Raw genomic sequence first — 19619 nt, 5'->3', positions numbered from 1 at the left:
GGAATGCCATTTGTCTTACTGTGTCCAATTCCGCTCCCAGGAAAGTCCTTGTCTGGGATGGTATCAGTCTTGACTTTTGTAAATTGACTGTGTATCCCAGTGCTTGAAGCAAGTAAATGACCCTTTGTAAATCTGTTGTCAGCTTGCTTTTGTTGTCTCCTTGTATCAGGCAGTCGTCCAGGTATGGATAAATTTGAATTCCATGTAGTCTTCAATGGGCGATTACTGATGCCAGGCATTTTGTGAATACTCTGGGCGCAGTAGATAAGCCAAAGGGCAATGCTGAGAATTGATAGTGCTCTGATCCTGCAAGAAATCTGAGGTATCTTCTGCAGATTGGTCGAATGGGGACGTGCAGGTATGCCTCCTTGAGATCTAGAGTTACCAGCCAACACTCCTTGCCCAGCATGGGAAGAAGTTGCTGTAGGGTCAGCATTTTGAATTTTGGGATAATGATGTAAGTATTCAGGGTGGACAGGTCTAGAATTGGTCTCCAACTTTTTTCCTTTCTTGGAACTAGGAATAGTCTGGAGTAGAACCCCTTTCCTTGCTCTGCTGTTGGCACTTTCTCCACAGCTCTCATGTTTGCTAACTCCATTATCTGTTGTAGAGCCTCTGTCTTTTGATTTTTGAGGTAGATTTGGCATTCCTCTTTTGTCTGGTAAAGTGTGGAAGTGGAACCGGTAACCTTGATCTATGGTTCGTAAAATCCACTTGTCCTTTGTTATGTGGTGCCAGTTTTTTGAAAATAAAGTTAGCTTTCCGCCTAGAGGAGCTGCTGTTTGTTCCCTGGTAGGCGGGTTTAGGATTAAGTCACTGACTGTGTTGATGTAGTGGCAGGTGTGGAGTCTGTGCCTCTGTTGTTACCTTGCCACTGTCGTCCTCTGTAGGCACCTCCTCTGGATTGATTTCTGCCTCTGGAACGTCTATTCCTGCCCCTTTGAGGTCTTGTGGAGTTAGGAAAGGACCAATTTTTGGCAGGCCAGTTCCTGCTAAACCTTGGGGGTTGAACCTGCAAGAAATCTTTAACTGTCTGGACTGATTTTGCCTTTTCTTCCATTTTCTTCATAACCTGCTGGGCAGGTGTACCAAACAAACTTGTTTTATCCATAGGAGCATCTAGCAATTTAGATTTAACATGATCCGGTAAAGCTTGCTCCTTTAGCCATGCATGCCTTCTAATTACAGTGCCAGTCATGGCTGATCTAAATGAAGCCTCCAGTGCATCATAGCCACATTTTAAAGAATGGTTACTAACTTGCTGTATGTTATTTACCATTTCTAATACACATTTCTTATCAAGAGATTCATCAGTGGTTAGCTTTTAGTTAACTGTTCAAGCATAAACTCTTGGTATTGTATCATGTGAAACTGACAGTTTAAAGCTCTAGCTGAGAGAGTGGCTGAAGTGTAAACCTTATTACCCCATCTGTCTAATGACCTTGCTTCCCCTTCAGCAGGAACAGGGGTTTTAGCTATGGTCATGCTACTGCCTTGGGACCCTGGGAAATAGTTTTGGGGTCTGCAAGAGGGGCCTTGTAAAGGTGGTGATGAGTATCTGGCACCCTGTAAAATCTGTCTGGTTTGGCAGGGGCTGGGGTAAAGAATCTGGAGCGGAGCAGACATCATTGAAAGCATCATCCACCACAGAGAGAACAGGAGGTATAGCTAAGGGCCTGTGCTGTGGAAGGTGCAAAAAGGTCCTAAGTCTTTTCCTGGAGTCTGAAAAATCCTGTTGCTGCCATTGGAACTGTTCTCGCATGGCATGCAAGGTTTCCCCAAAGGAGAATTCTTCTGGTGGGAAGCAGCTGGAATGGATTCTTCAGCATCAGAATCTTCAAAATTGGAGAAAGGAGCCTCTGGCTGGTCAGTTATGTCTGATTCATCAGCAGAATCATCAGAGGACACTGGCTCATGGGGCTCTGCCCTAGGTCTCTTCTCTGGGGGCTGAGAGGCCCTGTCTGGGTGAGATTGAGATCCTCTAATTAATGAAATTAAATCTTCTGCCAAAGTAAGCATTTGGGAACTGGAAGAGGGTCTGGTTGAGGGGGGTTTAACAGGCACTGTTTTAGTAGTCTTGGCTGCTTTAGCCCTGGCGAAGGCCTTAATGGACATGGCTGCTGGAGGCCTAGCAGCACCACGTGCTGGGGTAGAGACATCCAAGGGAATAGTGTCTGATAAGTCAGTGGTAAGCACCGTAGTGGGTAAAATTTCTGAGGCCGATTCAAGAGTGTTAGCAGGGACCTCAGTTGTAGAGATAGATTCAGCTGTATTTTGATCAGTTTTCTCGGTTTCGGCCGAAACCGAGACACTCGCGGTTTGCTTAACCATGGTTTCGGCCGAAACCGCGGACCGCGAGTGTCGGTCTTTTTCTTTGCGTTTTTTGGCAGAATGCGTAGTCGGAGGATCCGACGGCATAATGTACGCAAAATCAGAACCGAAAAACTGTTCTGCAAACTCCGACCGACGTCTAAGCGTTCGTCGGTTGAAAGAAGCACAGGACGAACAAGCTGCTACGTGGGCTGGGCCTAAGCAAGGCAGGCAGTAAGAGTGGAAATCTTTATGAGGTATTTGTTTCCCACAGGTTAAACAATTATTAACTTTTTCTGACATCGGCTGAGGCAATAAAGAGTCCCCAACGGGGTACTTAGCTTTAGAAGTCTTCGAAGTAGTATTCGGTAGAAGTAATCTCTGGATCCGACCGACCGGCACTTGCGAACAGCTTCTGCTTCGGGCACCACGCGGCAAGAAAGACTGAAGAAAATGGCGTCGGCTGATGCTTTTATACCCGAAGTCCAACAGAGATGACGTCGGGTGAAGTGCGACATCAGCCGAAGCCGGACCCGGACTTTGGAATCCGGCCGACTGAAGGGCTGCCTGACGACAGGACAACCCAGTTGTTATGACTGCAGATGCATCCATGAAGGACATCAGAAATATTTTGAAGCAGAAATGTACTGACAGATAGTGCGCTGATTAAAGCATAAAACCGACAGCAAGGTACATCGTGGTCCGGGCCTAGACAAGGAATACAGTACAAATGAAAATCCTATTTGCTTCCCACAAGTAATATAATTAACTTTTACTGACATCAGTAAGGAGCAAGAAAAAGTTTCCCGGATGGGGTACTTAGCTTTAAGTTGAAGACTTCAGTTCTGAAACTCGAAAACGAAAATTTCAAGAGTCTGCCAACCGGCACTTGCAAACTGCTTCTGCTTCGGGCACCACGTGGCAAGAAAGACTGATGCAATGGTGTCGGCTGCATGTTATACCCCTGACGTCATGGAAGAAGGGACAGCAACAGACGCAGAACCCAAGACTTTGTTAATCAGGCCGACTGACAGCAACATGCCAGCAGATAACCCAAATGTAAGGACTGCAACAGTAAAACATGATCAACATCTATCCAGTTACTGTCCTGAAAGATCCATAGCAGAAGCCAAGAGGACTGTCATCATCTCAGTTTCTGAAGATCAGAACACACTGCTCCAGGGTCAACAGCTGTTAAGCAGAAGGTTAAAAAGCAAATTACCTATGTCGAAAGGAAGAATCTGAGAAGAGAAAAAGTCTTACCTATGTCGAAAGGAAGAATCTGAGAAGAGAAAGTCTACTCAGAATGTAGAAACATTTAGTCCTGTCATGGGAAGAAAGTAGTAAAGAAAAAATGCAAACTACTCACATAGGCATCTTCCCATTCCCCTCACCTCTCAAAACCCAGACATCTAGCATCAAGTACCAAAGTCTAATCTACCTGGAAAGACCACCACCTCGCCTGGCATAAAATGAGAATGCATATGGTTCCAAGGGAAAGAATAAAGATTGTGTCACTTGCAGAGCTAAAAAAACTAAGGAAATAAAAGACAAAGGGAATAAATCATTTAAGCTGAATTTGAAAAAATAAACCTGCTTGTTAAATTGCTTTTCCTTATATTAGCAACTATTCCACCCCTCAATATTCATTTGAGTACTTTAATTTATCCATACAGTGACTGCACAAACACTGGTTACATTTAAGGAAGTTGTGCTTAATCTGCTCCAAATTTAAATTTACCTTTACAACTTTTAGGATTCCATTATTACTTTCTGCAGTTGATATATTGAAGAAGCCACCCTCGTTTCCTTTTACTATGCGATATACTGCTCTCCAGTTGGGGGAATGCGGTTCATCTTTATCAGTCACGCTTAACTGCAGTATTTCAAAATCCACCACATTCTCCGTAACGTTTGCTGTGTACTGTGAAATAAGGTACATGTAAATATTGGCAGAAGCAAATTCTACAATAAAACAAGTTAGTCTCTGCATGGAGTACAGCTGGAAGGTACTTACCATAAATGGATCTACAAACTGAAGGGATAAGTAGGCAGGAAGTTGATACTTATGAGCTATCCTGTCTGCAGACTTGGGCTAGTCACAGCAATCCTAATATAAGTAAATACGGGTAACTGGGTACTGCATCTTTCTACAGATGCAGACACCTTGAGCACCCCCCAACCTCCACCATTGTGCACAAACGTCAGAGGGAAGCATTCTATATGCTCATGGGGGAGCAAACAAATGGTCTGAGTAATTTGAGTGACCATTAGGAACAGACCGTGCCAACTAGTAAAAAGATTAAAACAGTAAGTTCAGGGTCTTACAAACATGCAGTGGAGGATGTAAGCAGTAAAGTAGAGACCAGCAAGGCTATGGGAGCTCGTCCTCAAACAGTAATCCGTCCCCTAGCAGATACTGTCAGAGTAACACCGGCCCCATTATACTAGTATATGGGAGCTCATCCTCAAACAGTAATCTGTCCCCTAGCAGATACCATACCATCAGAGTAACACTGGCCCCATTATACTAGTATATACATTTGACATGGATAACTTGGCCAGTGCCACGATAGCCATTATAACTTCACTCGCCTACCAAATTGCTACCTTCCCCAGGTAAAGACCAACTGGCAGCAGAACACTGGCTTAACAAGGCTAACAGTTACCATTTATAAAATCAAACACAATGTACCACCAAGACCAGCATAAAACAAGTTTCCTGTAAAGAAAATAAAGGCACATGAAGGGAGAATGTATCAGCTGTGTCCCACCTTTGATCCCATCACCTTAACAAATGCATTAGAGTTCCTTTTCCTGCAAAGGAGTCTCTTCTCAAACTTACAGTTCCTCTTCCCTGCAGATCAGCTTTGCCTTCATTTGAGCAGCATAACCCCCTAAACTACAGTCTGGTACTACTGCTTGTAGGATTACTATCTGCACAATTACTCTTGTGCATTTCTGTGCAAATTATCACATTCCATTTTAAGCAAGTAGTTTGTCTGTGGGGGGCACAATGAAAGCCAGCACTGCTCTAATAAAACATTCGCCAACTTCATCTAGAATAAGCACTACACTGTTAGACCCCAGTGTACTTAGAGAGTTAACAAGCCAAGTGCCCAGAGATTCTGAACTAAGCAAAAGTTATTGATCCAAACATGCTCCCTTGCATCCTGAGCATCTAGGCAAAATAACAGCACAATCTTGTTTCTGCTCAACATCTGACAAACCTTATGCGTGCAACCTGAGCATCTAGGCAAAACAGCACAATCTTGTTTCTGCTCAACATCTGACATTAACCTTGTGTGCAACCTGGACCGAGCAGATGACCACTAAGAAAAGCCATTTGGTAAAATCTTCCAAGACAAACTTTGTAAATAGAAAACTGCAATACTAGAAAAACAGTCCCCCAACCTGCAATGCAGTCTCTTATAATACACCATCCAACTACAAGAACAGAATTAAACTGCTAGTGTTTAACTTGAGCCAAAAGAGCAACTCTCGAAATACAGACGTATGCAAGCCCACTCTGTCAGGGCTACTATGGACAGAGCATTTCAGGACTCGTGGGCAAAGTGAAAGGCTGGACTAAAAGCAAACCACTTGCATTCTCATCCAAACTTGCTCAACATTACAGCTGCTATTACTACTCCCAAACAAGGCCACAATTTAAAAAGATTTAGTCCATGGCTTACCTCTGAAACAAAATAATTAACCTAGCATCTGTGCAAAGCCACAAAATGTCCAAAGCATTGCCAATACTCAAACCCAGTAGTACTGCTGCTAAAGCAGTCGGGGGGAGACGGGCTATAGTCACCATTCAACCAAATCTCTTCTGAAGGACAAGAGCCAAAGGTAATTTAAGGCTGTAAACTCATTACATGACTCCTGGCACACCTCAGCCCAAAAACTTTGGACAAAGGTCTGACAAAATGGAAGGACAAAGGGTCAAAAATAGGGGCAATTTTAAATACTGCTCTTATAAACTTGTTAGAGTACGTGTTTTAACATGCATTTTCTGAAATATTTGAAGTTTGAAGCACAATGTATGTCATTTAGTGACTTGAATCAGAACATTCCAGTGATTTGCCAGAAAACTGGAAATGTTGAGGAACAGACTAAATGAGCCAAACATATGGACATTCTCCAAAAGTCTGGGAAGCTGAGGTATGACTCCTAGTACTACAAATAATTGTCAGCTGTAACCCCCAAGACTACCATGCACATGGACCTAGAACATTCAACCCCCACCTCATTGGCAATCCTTGTACTTCTAAAGCATCTCTACCTGCATGGTGAATACCTCAGTTTACAAAAGGCTTATAATCCATGGACAAATACCTCCTACACCCTTCCTACTCAAAATGACAACACACGTGCCAAGCCTCCTTTACTCACTTAACTGGAGTCTTTACTTCCCTAAGGATAGCAGACCAACCCCTGTAAGCTTTGATACAATTAATGAAAAAAGTCACTAGCAAGTACCAAACCATATGGCTGCAACTATTTATTCCATTATAAATGTAGATGCAAGAAACACTGCTTAATGGAGGGCTTTGACAATTTTGAAAGTCCATTTATATTTATAGATTTGTAAATAATTCTGTTAAAACTCAAAAACTATAGTATCTGGGGTTTGGGTAAAGAACTCTAGAAACACTAAAATGACCCCCCCCAAAAAATAAAGAATATTTCAGTGAGCACTTTTTAGTGAGACTCCAGACTGAATATCAATGTCAACGTATATTAAATTACACATTAGAGAGTTGAAAAACACTACCACTATGCAGACCTAGAAACACCTGCCACGAGTCTTCTTTAGTCACAACATCACTTTCACAGGATCATAGCAGGTTATGAGCCTATCGACCAGGTCATTTCAAGCCTAGCCATTTCACCCCAATGTAATACCACAGATTCTAGTCAATACCCAGGAGTGTACTTCCCGATTGCCCATGTCCAGGAGGGTTGTGAGTGCTACATCCCTAGTAAGACTTTAGGGTGCCCTATCCACTCGTCCATGTTCCTTTTGAACAGTGTCCTACAGGTCCCTCTGCTTCACATGAACTGGTAGCCTATTTCAAAGAAAGCTGCTGGGAGACATCTGTCCCACCAGTATGTCCTTCAAGTCACAGGTTACATTTAGGTCCCTGGAATGGATAACTAGTCCAGTTAGACTTACGGATGTGCAGAAAATTCATTAGGTTTGGATTGGAGATTGCTCTGCAAGCCAGACTCCCCCAAGAAGTCTATACCATACTGAGTAGTGACAGACTTCAGCACATGCCTTACACAGACCGACTAGAGTCCCTTGATCTTGGTCAGAAACCTGAGGTCTCTTCAATTGCTGCAGATGCTCTGTATGGTACATGCCAAAAGGGGCATTAGGCTCAACTATAGGCCTGATAAGTGACTAGTACAGAGGGGTTACAACTTCCTTTGCTGTAGAGGTGATGCCTTTGCTAATCAAGTGTGCTATGTAGAAAGCCTACCTTACTACAGTAGGCACATGGTGGTCCAAGTTAAGGTCACAGTCTACTTGTGATCCCAGATCTTACCACTTCATAGATATAGGGTATTGTTAATTTGATAGTGCGAAGGAACATTTTTACAGAAGGGAATGATTATGCATTTCTTTGCATTTGGTTTGAGACTGACCAGTCATTGGTCTGTGTAAGACCCTCCTGAAGTATATTTGCATTATTTGGGGATTCAATAACTGCACCCAGTTTGCAGTCATCCACAAACTTGGTTAGCCACAGCCCCTTAGTTTTAGCCTGAACTTGAGAAGTACGTATCAAACAGTAGGGGGTCCAGCATTGACCCTTGTGGCACCCCACTGGTGACAAGTCTGCTAGCTGATACGAGTCACCCAATAATAGTGTGACCAGATTGTGACCCAGTTTGCAACCCATCTTAGAACAAAGGGGTTTACATTGTTTGACAATCCCACATTCGGGCATTAAACTTGGCAAAGGTGTTTGCACAGATTTGCCCATCAATGGCTGTAGTCACATTTTCAAAGAAATCCACCAGGTTTAACAGGCAGGATCTGCCCTTGAAGGCAATTTGGGTTGGACACAGGGTTTGGAGATCACCTGCGTCTGAGGTTCATTGTGTGTTCCATGGCTTTACAGATGAGAATGGTCACACTTGTGTCCAATTCCCTGTCTCTCTTGCCAAAGCAACTTTGTGGAGGGAAATAACGGTGGTTGTTCTCTATTCCACAATGAACAAAGCCCTGTGGTCAAGCTGTGAATGAACAGGGTACTTAGTGGTGATGCTAGTTCAAGTTTTAGTTTGTTCAGAAGACAGCCTGGGATGCCTTCTGGTCCCATATAGGCTTTTTTTTTTTGCCTTAGACAAGGCTTTAATAACCTGCATCTTCATCATACAGCTATTTACCCCAATTCTCTGGACCTCCTATTTATCCCCAGGTCCAACATCTACAACAAGACTAGAACCAAGGGACCTAAACATTCAACAGATGAAACAGTTTTGTCAAACTACCTTTGCATATTTAATGCAACTCACCATCTTAAGATTTAAATATTCACAACTTTACCATGGAATTGACAGGTATGGTCCTCCTAGAAAAAAGGAGCTGTTGCATGAGGAAGGGCACCAACAGTGTGAATGGTCATAGGACTAATATCTAGGCATCTACATGCACCTTAGCAATGCTTCTTGGTGACTGTATACTGGGAATTTATTCCCCATGAGGCTTGATAGTTTAACCACAAGCAGCGAGAACCATTGTGTGATTTAACCTTGGATGTTCCTCACACAGCTTTCCAAGCCAGCAAAGCAAACACTTGGTAATAAAAGCTTGTACTGCTTTCAGCAGCATTGCTGAAATCTTTAAACCAATAATTCGGGCTACCATGAGGCACAATTATGCTTTCAAATATGTAGAAATCCAGACTACTTTTATTGTAAAGTTCTGACATACACAGGTTGTTTCAAACTGGTATTTGGTGAAAATAAAGTTATTCTACTTCAGAATACGGTTCACAACTAATTCTCATGAAGGTAAAACTATAGTCCATTTACTCTTTACAGAAGCCTTTCCATAAGGAAAAGTAGCAAACCTGCGTCTGGCATGAAAATCCTTATCTAAAGCTATGAATTAAAATTCAGACATTTTCTCCAAAGCAAAATGTTCCACGATCTTCTGAGCATTTTTGGTTGTTGCAAGGAAAAGACTGGACAATTTTAGCTGTACTATTGCATTAGCCTGAAGTTGCAAAATGCCAGTTGAACTAAACAGATGCAACTACACAGCAACTACACAGCAACTACACAGCAACTACACAGCAACTACACAGCAACTACACAGCAACTACACAGCAACTACACAGCAACTACACAGCAACTACACAGCAACTACACAGCAACTACACAGCAACTACACAGCAACTACACAGCAACTACACAGCAATGTGAACATTAACTTCTTTCAGCATTTCCCGGTTAGGGGTCGCCACAGCAGATCACTTGTCCGCTCAATTGGCAGTTGAGTTTTACAGTGTAGAGATGCCAGCCCAGCGCCCATCCTTCCATGGAAGGCACACATACACATGCCTAAGGCCAATTTAGAGTGCGTCCAACTCCATCTGGGAGGAAACCGGAGCACCTGGAGGAAACCCACGCAGCCAAAGGGAGGACATGCAGACTCCACAAAGGCGGCACCCCAGCAGAGGATCGAACTGGAGAACCTCTTGCTGTGAGGTGGCAATGCTAACAGCTGCACCAGACTTAAATTACTCAAATGGATATTAAAACTAATTTCAGTCTAAATCTCTTCCTCCCCTGACAAAGGATTCAGGGCTCTGGAAAGCTGGCAAAGCAAACCTCTGCACCCTCAGAGGGCTGAATTATACACTTCACTTTCAGCAGGACATTTTGGGAGAAATATTGTGAAGTATCTAATGGCACAGTCAGTCACACAGCTGATAAGGCTACTCCATTCTTCGTTTGCAGCCTCATGTTTCATACAGAGGTGACAAAGGGTGCTGAATGTGGCAGGCTTTCCTGTACCCATATGCAGGGTTCCTGGCACTGTATTTCACTAGTACAGAGGACACCAAGGGGACATGTTTGCAGTATACAGACCTTGAATTTGTGAATGCTCTTAAATCAGTTTTGCAGTTGACAGATCCATGATGATTTTATTAACTTTTGCATGTCTGTATATACAAAAAGATAAGCAGATACGAATCAACATTTACATAAAAACTATCATTTCAAAACTCAGCACCCGTTATGGCATAAGAGGAATTTAGTGAAGGGGCAACTGACTCATCTAAGTAGGCTAATCTCTGAAGACCAAGTGCTGTAAAGGGAAGCCTGTTTTGTTAAACAGCTTCCTAGTGATCAGGAGTACCCACTGGAGTTGGTAATTTCATTACTGGGTCTCTGATCACAGGGACACTAAATACAGGGACCTTATGACATCCAATTCACTCCCAGTGTAAACAGCCTGATGGAACTCATGGGAATTTCAATCCAAAGTTTTGCGGTAAAGTATAAGGCATTTTCATTCCCTCAGACAGGTTAATAACCATTGGAGGGGGTTTATTTGGCTCCTTTGCTATGCTTGATCAACTGGGACAAGAACCAAAAAGTTAGTTGACAAGAACAATTTATTTCTGAACACGACATGGACTGCCTTGATGTAGTCATTCAGAATGCTGCTATAGGAAGATGTGGTACCTGCAGACAGTGGAGGCTTATTTTTACAATGCACATTTTCCTGTGGCAGGGTACCCCAAATTATTATCTGCAAGAGGTAAATAGAATTGGGTACTTTGCAACTTAGTAAGTCCCTTGAGAAAGGATTTACCAGCATCTATACTGCAATCAAAACGAAGCACAGTGACTGCTTTGTACAAGCAGTGTGTAAAGAAATTTAGGTTTACTATTCTGGAAAAAGTTCCTTTGCCTATTAGTAGACAGGGAGGCGAGGTTGCAACAACGTGAACTTTACTGGTAGCCTCTTCTGAATGCTGGGGTTTACCCTGCCTTGAATGATTTTATTTCCATCAAACCTGCTTTGAAAACTAAAGCTGCCATTTGATTTTACTACTTTTTATATTTAAAAGATTAGTGTTTTTTTTTATACAAAATGGTTTCTTTATATCTTTTTAGTGTCGCACTTGCACTACAGCACATGCACTTGCATCATGTTAAGTTCATGCATGTTTTTAGCACTCACTTTAAAATTTTGGAACCTTTGAGGCCTTTTAAAATGTATCCTGGAAGTAGTTACTTAAAACACTACAAAATCAAGTTTCCTGTGACATCTGGGAGGCATTTGTTTTATACCCTTTTACTATGTTACGTGGATTTTGGTGTACAATGCAATCTCACTTATCAATCCCTTTACATTAGAAAAAAATCTGCACAGGTCATACATGTCAATGTAACACTTCCTTCCAGCTCGCATCTTGCCTCCCCTCATTTTATACATGCAGATCTAATACTGCATTCATTGATAACTAAAACATATACCTGTCAGGCATCCCAGTTCAATATTTCCCCCATCCATTTATTACACCCATGAATTTTCATAATTTTCCTCTTATGCCTCTAAAATCTCCCACATTGCCTCATGCTCAAGTATGAAATGTTTTAGCTGCACCACATCCAATCAATATCTACTATCACTAGAAAGTACAGTTGTGTACCTACCATAAATGTAGATGTTAGAGTGTATTCACTGTTGCAGTCATTACAATTGGGTTATCCTGCTGGCAGGCTACCAGCAGTCGGCCTGAATTCCAAAGTCTAGGTCCGGTGTCAGTTGCTGTTGCCTCCTACCCGACGTAGGTGCGCCAGGGGTATATAAAAGATGCAGCCAACACCAGTTTCTTGCCCCAGATGTCAGGTGCCCCCAAAAGGGTATGCTAAAAATATGTCAAAGCATGCATGCACCAAAGTAAATATATCCTTTACCTACAAGCAAATACACCACATAGGTTGTATAGAATAGAGAAGTACAGATAAGGTCCAGCAAAGAAAAGGGGGATGGTGGGTGGGTAACCTGGACTGCAACAGTGAATACACTAACATCTACATTTATGGTAGGTACACAACTACTATGTTAGTGTTTCACTGTTGGTAATTACAATTGTGTTGAATCCCAAAGCTAAGGTTGGGAGGCTGGAACTAAATTAGAAGTAGGAGCGGGCTATGAAGACCTGCAGAACTGCAGTGGCAAAGCCTGCCATGGATTTAGAGTAGAGTGGTAAGTGACAGTGCTTTGTAAAAGTATGCACTGAACTCCAGGTTGCAGCCTCTAAAATGTCTTTGGTTGGTACTCCTCTGAGGAAGGCTGCTGAAGTGGCTGCTGCTGCTCTGGTTGAATGTGGCCTAATGCCCTTAGGCACTGATTTGCCATGTTGTGAATAGCAGAAACAAATGCAGTTGCCTATCCACTTTGAAATAGTCTGCTTTGAGATGGCCTTTGTGATCCTGCAGCATATGCTACCAGCAATTGCTCAGTCTTTCTGAAAGCTTTGGTTCTGTCCAAAGCAAAGCACAGCTGTCTGTGTATGTCCAAAGAATGCATAAGTCTCACCCTTATTCTGTGGGTTTGGATAAAAGGTAGGCAAATTAATAGTTTGGTTGAGGGCCACACTGGACACTACCTTAGGCATAAATGTGGGGTTTGTCCTTAGAGAAACTATCTGGATGGAAAATGATAGGTTCCACAGCCATGAGTGCCTGTAGCTCTGAGACTCATCTTGCAGAGGTAATTGCTGGGAGCAGAGCTGTTTTCCATGATAAAAATTTTATATCAGCTGTAGCAGCTGGCTCAAAAGGAGGCAGGGTGAGTTTATCCAAAACATAATTGAGGTCCGATGCAGGTATTGGTAATCTCCTTGGAGGCCGCAAGTTTTTGGCTCTTCTGTGGTACTGCCTTAAGGATGAGAAAAAATAGGTGGCTCTGTATTGTAATGAGCTGAAATAGCAGAGGCATGAATCTTAATTGATGAGGATAGGCCTTTGTCCAACATCTCCGTTAAATATTGCAAATTCTGAGGGATATTTGGTAAAATCATGTCCATTCCTTGTGCCTGGTTCCAAGCACAGAATCTCTTCCATTTTTCTGCATAAGATTTTCTGGTACTGGGCCTCCTGGCTCCAAAATGACATCCATCACCGCTTTAGAGAGGTGTGTTTTGAAAAGCTACATTATCCACCATGCAGCCAGATTTAAGGTCCTGAGTTCGCTGTGCAGGATCAGATTGTTTTGTTGTGTCAGTAAGGGTGGAATTTGAGGTAATGTCCATGCTGGGCATTGAGATAAGTTCCTTAGGATTGGGTACCAGTGCTGGCGAGGCCAGTCTGGGGCAATTAGTATAATTTTTGGCTTCTCTTGTCTGACCTTTAGGAGTACCTTGGTGAGGAGATGCAGTGAAGGAAAGGCATATACTGCTAAGTTTTTCCAGTTGAATGATAGAGCACCCACTTTCCATGCTTGCTTGTGATAAGTCCTTGTGCAGAATATTTGTAGTTGGCAGTTGTGAGGGGAGGCAAATAGATCTATGTCCGGGCATCCCCAATTCCTTATGTTGAAGACTTGTGGAACCAATTTTCACTCATGGGGATCCATGAGGTTTCTGCTTAGTCTGCCAGAGTATTTATCTTTCCTGGCAGGAATTGTGCTTGCAGATGTACTTGGTAAGTCAATGCTGTGTCCCACAAAGTCATGGCTAGTCTGCAAAGGGTAGGAATGTGTGCCTCCCTGCTTATGTACCACAAGACTGTAGTATTGTCAGTCTATCAGTAGTTGTCCTGGATGAAGTAGATCCTTGAAGGCTGTAAGGGCATTCTGAACAGCTAGCATCTCTTTTTGATTGATATGTAGATGCATTTGGCTTGCGGACCATGTGCCCTGAATACAACTTCCTGCCATGTGGGTCCCCCAGGCATAATCTAATGCATCTGTTGGCAATGTCTGCCTGGCTGGGGGTGTAGTGAATGGCTGCCTCTTGTGGCGACAGGCCTTTGCCCACCATCAACACACCTGTTGCAAGCAGGGAATGAGGGCAATTGTTTCGAGGCTGTGGCAATGTTGAGTCCAAACACTTTTTAGATACCACTGTAGTTTCCTCATATGCAGTCTTGCATATGGAATTAGCAGAATGCAGGACACCATGAAGCCCAAAGCCTGCAGAATTTTTCTTGCAGACAACTGGGTCTTTGCCAACATTTTGAAATAAGTAGTCAGTTGCCTTTGCTTGTCTGGCATGAGATAAGCCATCTGGGCATTTGTATTTAAGCTTGCACCCAGGAATATCTCTTCAGAGGGTACGAGTTTTGATTTATTTTCGTTTACTGTGTACCCAGGCATGTTAGTAATCTTTTTACAAATGCCAGATGCTGTAGAATGTCCTTGTTCTCTGCTTGAATAAGGCAGTCGTCCAAGTAAGGATATATTTGTATTCCTTTGTGAAGACCCTGGGTGCAGTAGATAAGCCAAAGGGCAGTGCAGAGAATTGGTAGTGCATTGAGCCAGCTATGAATCAGATATTTTCTGCATGAGTCTGATTCGGACATGCAGGTATGCCTCTTAGGTCTAAAAATACAAGCCAAGCCTTCTTGTCCAGCATGGGCAGAAGCTGCTGCAGAGTCAACATTTTGAAATATCCAGGTATGTGTTTAGAGTAGATAGGTCCAGTATTAGCCTCTAGGCTTTGTCTTTTCTGGGTACCAAGAAAAGTCTGGAGTAAAATCCTTGTCCCTGCTCTTGCTCTGGTACGTGCCGAATGGCCCTCATGTCCATGAGGGATGAAACTTGCTTTTGTGCCTCTGCCCATTGATTTTTTGGCAGATCTGGCCAACCACTTGCCTTTGGCAGGGTATGGAAGTGGAATTTGTAGCCTTGTGACTGTTTAGAACCCACTTGTCCTGGGTTATGTGCCAATTTTGAGCAAAAAGTGCTATTTTTACCCCTAAGGGTGCTGCCAGGAGTTAAGTGCTTGTTGCAGGCAGGGGGATGTCATTGGGACTACTTCCTGTATGGTTGTGACTGGTCTTCTCCAATTTTGGAGGTAGAAGCCCCCCATTGTTTTGAGCGGTATGAACCTTGCACCTGGAATCTGCCTCTAGGGCATCTGGTTCTACCCCTTTGAGGTCTGTCTGACACAGGAAAGGACCAATTCTTTGTTGGCCAGTGTCTACTAAACCTAGGTGGCTGTACTTGTAAAACATCTTTAACAGTTTGCATGGATTTAGCTCTGTCCCCCAACACCTCCTCTGCCTTAACACCAACGTATCGTGCTGTAAAGGTGCATCTAATAATTTAACTTTAACATGATCAGGCAGATATTGTTCCTTTAACCAAGCATGCCTCCTAATTACAGAACCTGTAACTGCGGCACTGCAGGAGGCCTCCAAAGAATCAAAACCACATTGCAAAGTATGCTTTCCAACTTATTCAGCTGCATGCAATAAAGCCTGCATTTCCTTGTTTTCTGCACAGAGTTTAACATTTTCTGTTTAAGCAATGCCATGACATGTTGCTGATGAGTACATGAAACTTGACAGTGTAATGCCTTTATAGCCAGGGTAGCAGATGTGTAAACCTTTTTTCCCCCCATCTATCCAGTGCTCTAGAATCTGTCATAGGGGGTAGGGTTTTTTGCAGCGGAAGCCTTAACTCCTTTGGGACCCTGTGAAATAGTTTCTGGGTCTGCAGCAGGGTTTTTGAAAAGGAATTTATGAGAGTCAGGAACCCTGTAATATCTGTCAGGCTTAACAGGAGCCAGGGGTCAGACTAGACTCTGAAAACACATCTACAATGTCCAACAGGTGGAATGGCTAGAGGTCTGTGTAGAGGAGGTAGTAAAAGGAAGTCCCTGAGCCGCTTTAGATTCTGAAAAATCTTGGCTCTCCCAGTGGAAATGCTCCCTCATGGTATGCAAGGTTTCCCCAAAGGAACAGCCCTCAGGAGGAGAAGCTGAAGGAATAGATTCTTCAGCATCAGAATCCTCATGGGGGGAGAGAATATTCCTTATCAGAAGGGGAATCAGAAGAAATAGAAACCTGATCTGAAGATTCATAGTCTGTCTCTTGCCTAGGCCTCTTAACAGGAGGGGGATGGGAACCCCTGATCAAAGTAATAAAGTCTTCGGCCATTTTGAGCATCTGTTTTTTGGGCATAGAGGCCTGTCCACGTGGCTCGAGTTTGTTTCTTTGCTTTAAAAGGTGTTTTAGTCTTTGCCTTTGAAGCTGACTTCGGTTTAATGTATAGATGTTTAGGTCTGAATACACCCTCAAAAGCCGGTGCCTGCTCAGTGGCTCCGGACCCATCTGAGGGAATAGTGTCAGAGGCTCCAATACTTTGAGTTACCAGCGGCATAGCAGATTCCATGTGGGAGTCAGTAGCGGCCTGTGACTTAAGTAGTGGGCATCAGGGGCTGCGAAAGTACCTCACTGAGAACCGGCGACTGGCTTGGGATAAGCTTAGTTGGTTTTGGGCCTCTGTTTCTCTCCTTTTCTTTGTGTTTTTTGTGAACTCCAGTAGTCAGATGGCTATCTGACGACATTTCTGGATAATTAAACCTGCGTCCAAAATAGTTTAATGCAAAGTTATACCAACGCTTAGTGCGTTGGTTAAATCTAGCACAAAACAGAACCTGAAACATTGTGATCAGGGCCTAGCAAGGAATACAGTAAGAATGAAAGTCCTTATGAGGAGGTATTTGCTTTCTACAAGAAATACAATCAACTTTTTCTGACATCGGTCTGGAGCAAGAGAAAAAAAAGTTTCCCCAACGGGGTACTTAGCTTTATTGAAGACTTCGGATCTGAAACTAACACGAAAATCTGACCGGCACTTGCAAACTGCTTCTGCTTCGGGCACCGCGCAAGAAAGACTGAAGAAAATGGCGTTGGCTGCATCTTTTATACCCCTGACAACCTGACGCAAGGGAAGGGGTGGCAGCAACCGACGCAGGACCCAAGACTTTGGAATTCAGGCCGACTGAGGGCAACCTGCCAGCAGGATTACCCAAATGTAATGACTGCAACAGTGAAACACGAAGATCACTAAAGCCTAAGATCCTACTTGCATATAGATACAAGAAGTGCTGGTGATGGAATGTTCTCAAGACAAGTGCTCTCATTCCCTCTCTCCTTAAATTGATAACAGTACCACAGATTCATTTCAGATTACATCATTCCTTTCTGGTTCCCAGGCTAACAGAACTCGGAGGTTATTAGCCCTTTTGATCTTGCAGCTGGTCAGGAGGCCAGGGCAATAAAAGAAATTATACATGCAAATTCTAGGCATCAACTCTGGCCTCGAAACAATAGGCAGGATGCCTGCCTCTAGACATCGTGGCTCTGACTTTTGACAAAGACAGTCATAAAATGCTTGACTTAGCTTTTGTTACAGCAGAGTGCACAGTTACATTTTTGTAGTTCAATATCCAAAGCAGTCTTCACATTCAAGATAACAAGCCAACCTTCAAAGGCAGCACGCCCATTCACACATGCACCTACCTGAATGTCTTTAAACATCACTACCACAGGGAGTTCATGCAGACTTCACACAAAGCGCTCCAGCAGAGAATCGAATGGGAGAACCTCTTGCTGAGGATACCACTTACCAAAAAATGCAGTTTTGTTTAGTGGACAGTTTCACCCCATGGAGTCCATACTTGAAAGCTTAGGCAGTAAAAAAAATTCTAGAGAAAATAGTGTTTCCTTTTACTCAGTGACTTAGGCAGTGCAAAAGCTTGCCACTAGGTTGGACAGTGCAGTGGTGCTGCAGTAGCATCATCTTACAGCAAGAGGTTCTCTGGTTCGATTCTTGGCTGGAGGGCCTTCAGTGTGGAGTGGGCATGTACTCCCTGCATTCGTGTGGGAGTTCTCCAGTTACTCAGGTTTCCTCCCAAATTACAAAGACATGCATATGGAGCATTTCTCCCTGGGCCTCTGCTGAAAACTGGCTTCATTCCAAGTCAAACTTTCCTGATAAACAAATGTTAAATAAACCTGCCATGGCATGATCAACAGCAGAACACGAGTGAAAAGGGATCTGAAATAGTAAGGAAAACACCTGCATACAGTGCTACTGCAACAGCAGATGGCAGACATCAAAACATGTACCCTGTTTGATGGGCAACCTACCCAAGCATCCAATAGTTCCATTCTGCACAAAAGTGCCAGGATTTGTACTTGGGGGGGGGGGGATGTGCAAGTGGATATCAGTATCCCAATAGTAGCAGTATGTTCCTAGTTGTATGCATATGGAACTTTCCGTTGCTGGATTAGGGGCTGTAGCTGAAAGTTACATTTTATTTGGTGTGCCACTAGCTCAGGATTTCAGGCCAACTGGGGACAGAAGCAGGAGGACCAAAAGGTCAGACATGTGGGCCTGGGACTGCAGCTCCAGACCCCTTGTTAGTCTGGCTCTAGACAAACCATCACTGACAGCAATCTGGTGCTTATGACAAGTAGTTCTTCAGTGTGATGCTTTAAAAAATAACCAAAGTAAGTCTCCAAGGTCTTGGTCTGATGAACTGTATTTACTGCATGGAAGCACTTACAGTTACTGTCTTTTATAAATACTTTATCAGCCATGGCTGGTTGGTCTTTTTTGCTTTAGATTTTAGAGTTACACAGTTAAGGCTGTCAAAAGGTTTGAATTCAAAGTGGAGGGGGAAGATTAAGCGGGGGGGGGGGGGGTTCAAGAAAAGAGTGCATGGGATTTCGCAAAGAACACTGCTCAAAGTTGCAGAAAGTATTCTAGAAACTAACATGTAATTATAGAAATGAGATTGTTAAATAGTAATGATTAAAAGTAGTACATAAAATAAGCAAGAATGGGCTGAAATTTAGTGCAGATGCATCTTACCATAACCATTAATGTCCTCCTTCATATTCTGCATGTGGCTTTACCCTTCAGTCTCACATGTACAGCCAGTACCCAAAAGCCTTCAGTCCCTCTATGGTGCGTCAGACACTGACAAGATTTCATGAGCCACAAAGGTGACACTGGCATGCACCAGCCCTCAGAACAGTAGCCCCAGTCAGAGCCAGTCCTGTTAAAAGCAATGTCACTGCCATCTAGAAATGGAAGTCATCAGCTGACAAGAGGGGAAGGAGGGTGGGAAGGAATGCTGCAACATGGAAGAGAAGGACATCTATGGTGTGGTAAGATTTTACACAACTTTTCCATGTCCTATTCCCATGTTGCAGTATTCTGCATATGGGTGAGTGCCAAAGCTCACTGAGGTCGGGGTGGTGGTCTACAGGCAGATTCCAGGAATCCATGAAGAATATCCCTGGCA

At 43.3% G+C, this 19619-nt stretch overlaps 1 protein-coding gene across 1 annotated transcript in view; it reads right to left on the bottom strand.

The window, feature by feature from the left end:
- Positions 1 to 19619, bottom strand: part of LOC122810165 (cadherin-3-like) — a 1031939-nt gene that overhangs the window by 602628 nt on the left and 409692 nt on the right. Inside the window, exon 9 of the mRNA XM_044081643.1 lies at positions 4052 to 4234. Coding sequence (XP_043937578.1) covers positions 4052 to 4234 — 183 coding nt within the window. The remainder of the gene's footprint in view (positions 1 to 4051; positions 4235 to 19619) is intronic.

Source organism: Protopterus annectens, chromosome 8.part1 (assembly GCF_019279795.1).
Source record: "Protopterus annectens isolate FY-2018-M chromosome 8.part1, PAN1.0, whole genome shotgun sequence".
NCBI lineage: Eukaryota > Metazoa > Chordata > Ceratodontiformes > Protopteridae > Protopterus > Protopterus annectens.
Note: the sequence above shows the minus strand (reverse complement) of the source record. Positions and strands in the feature narration are given on the sequence as shown.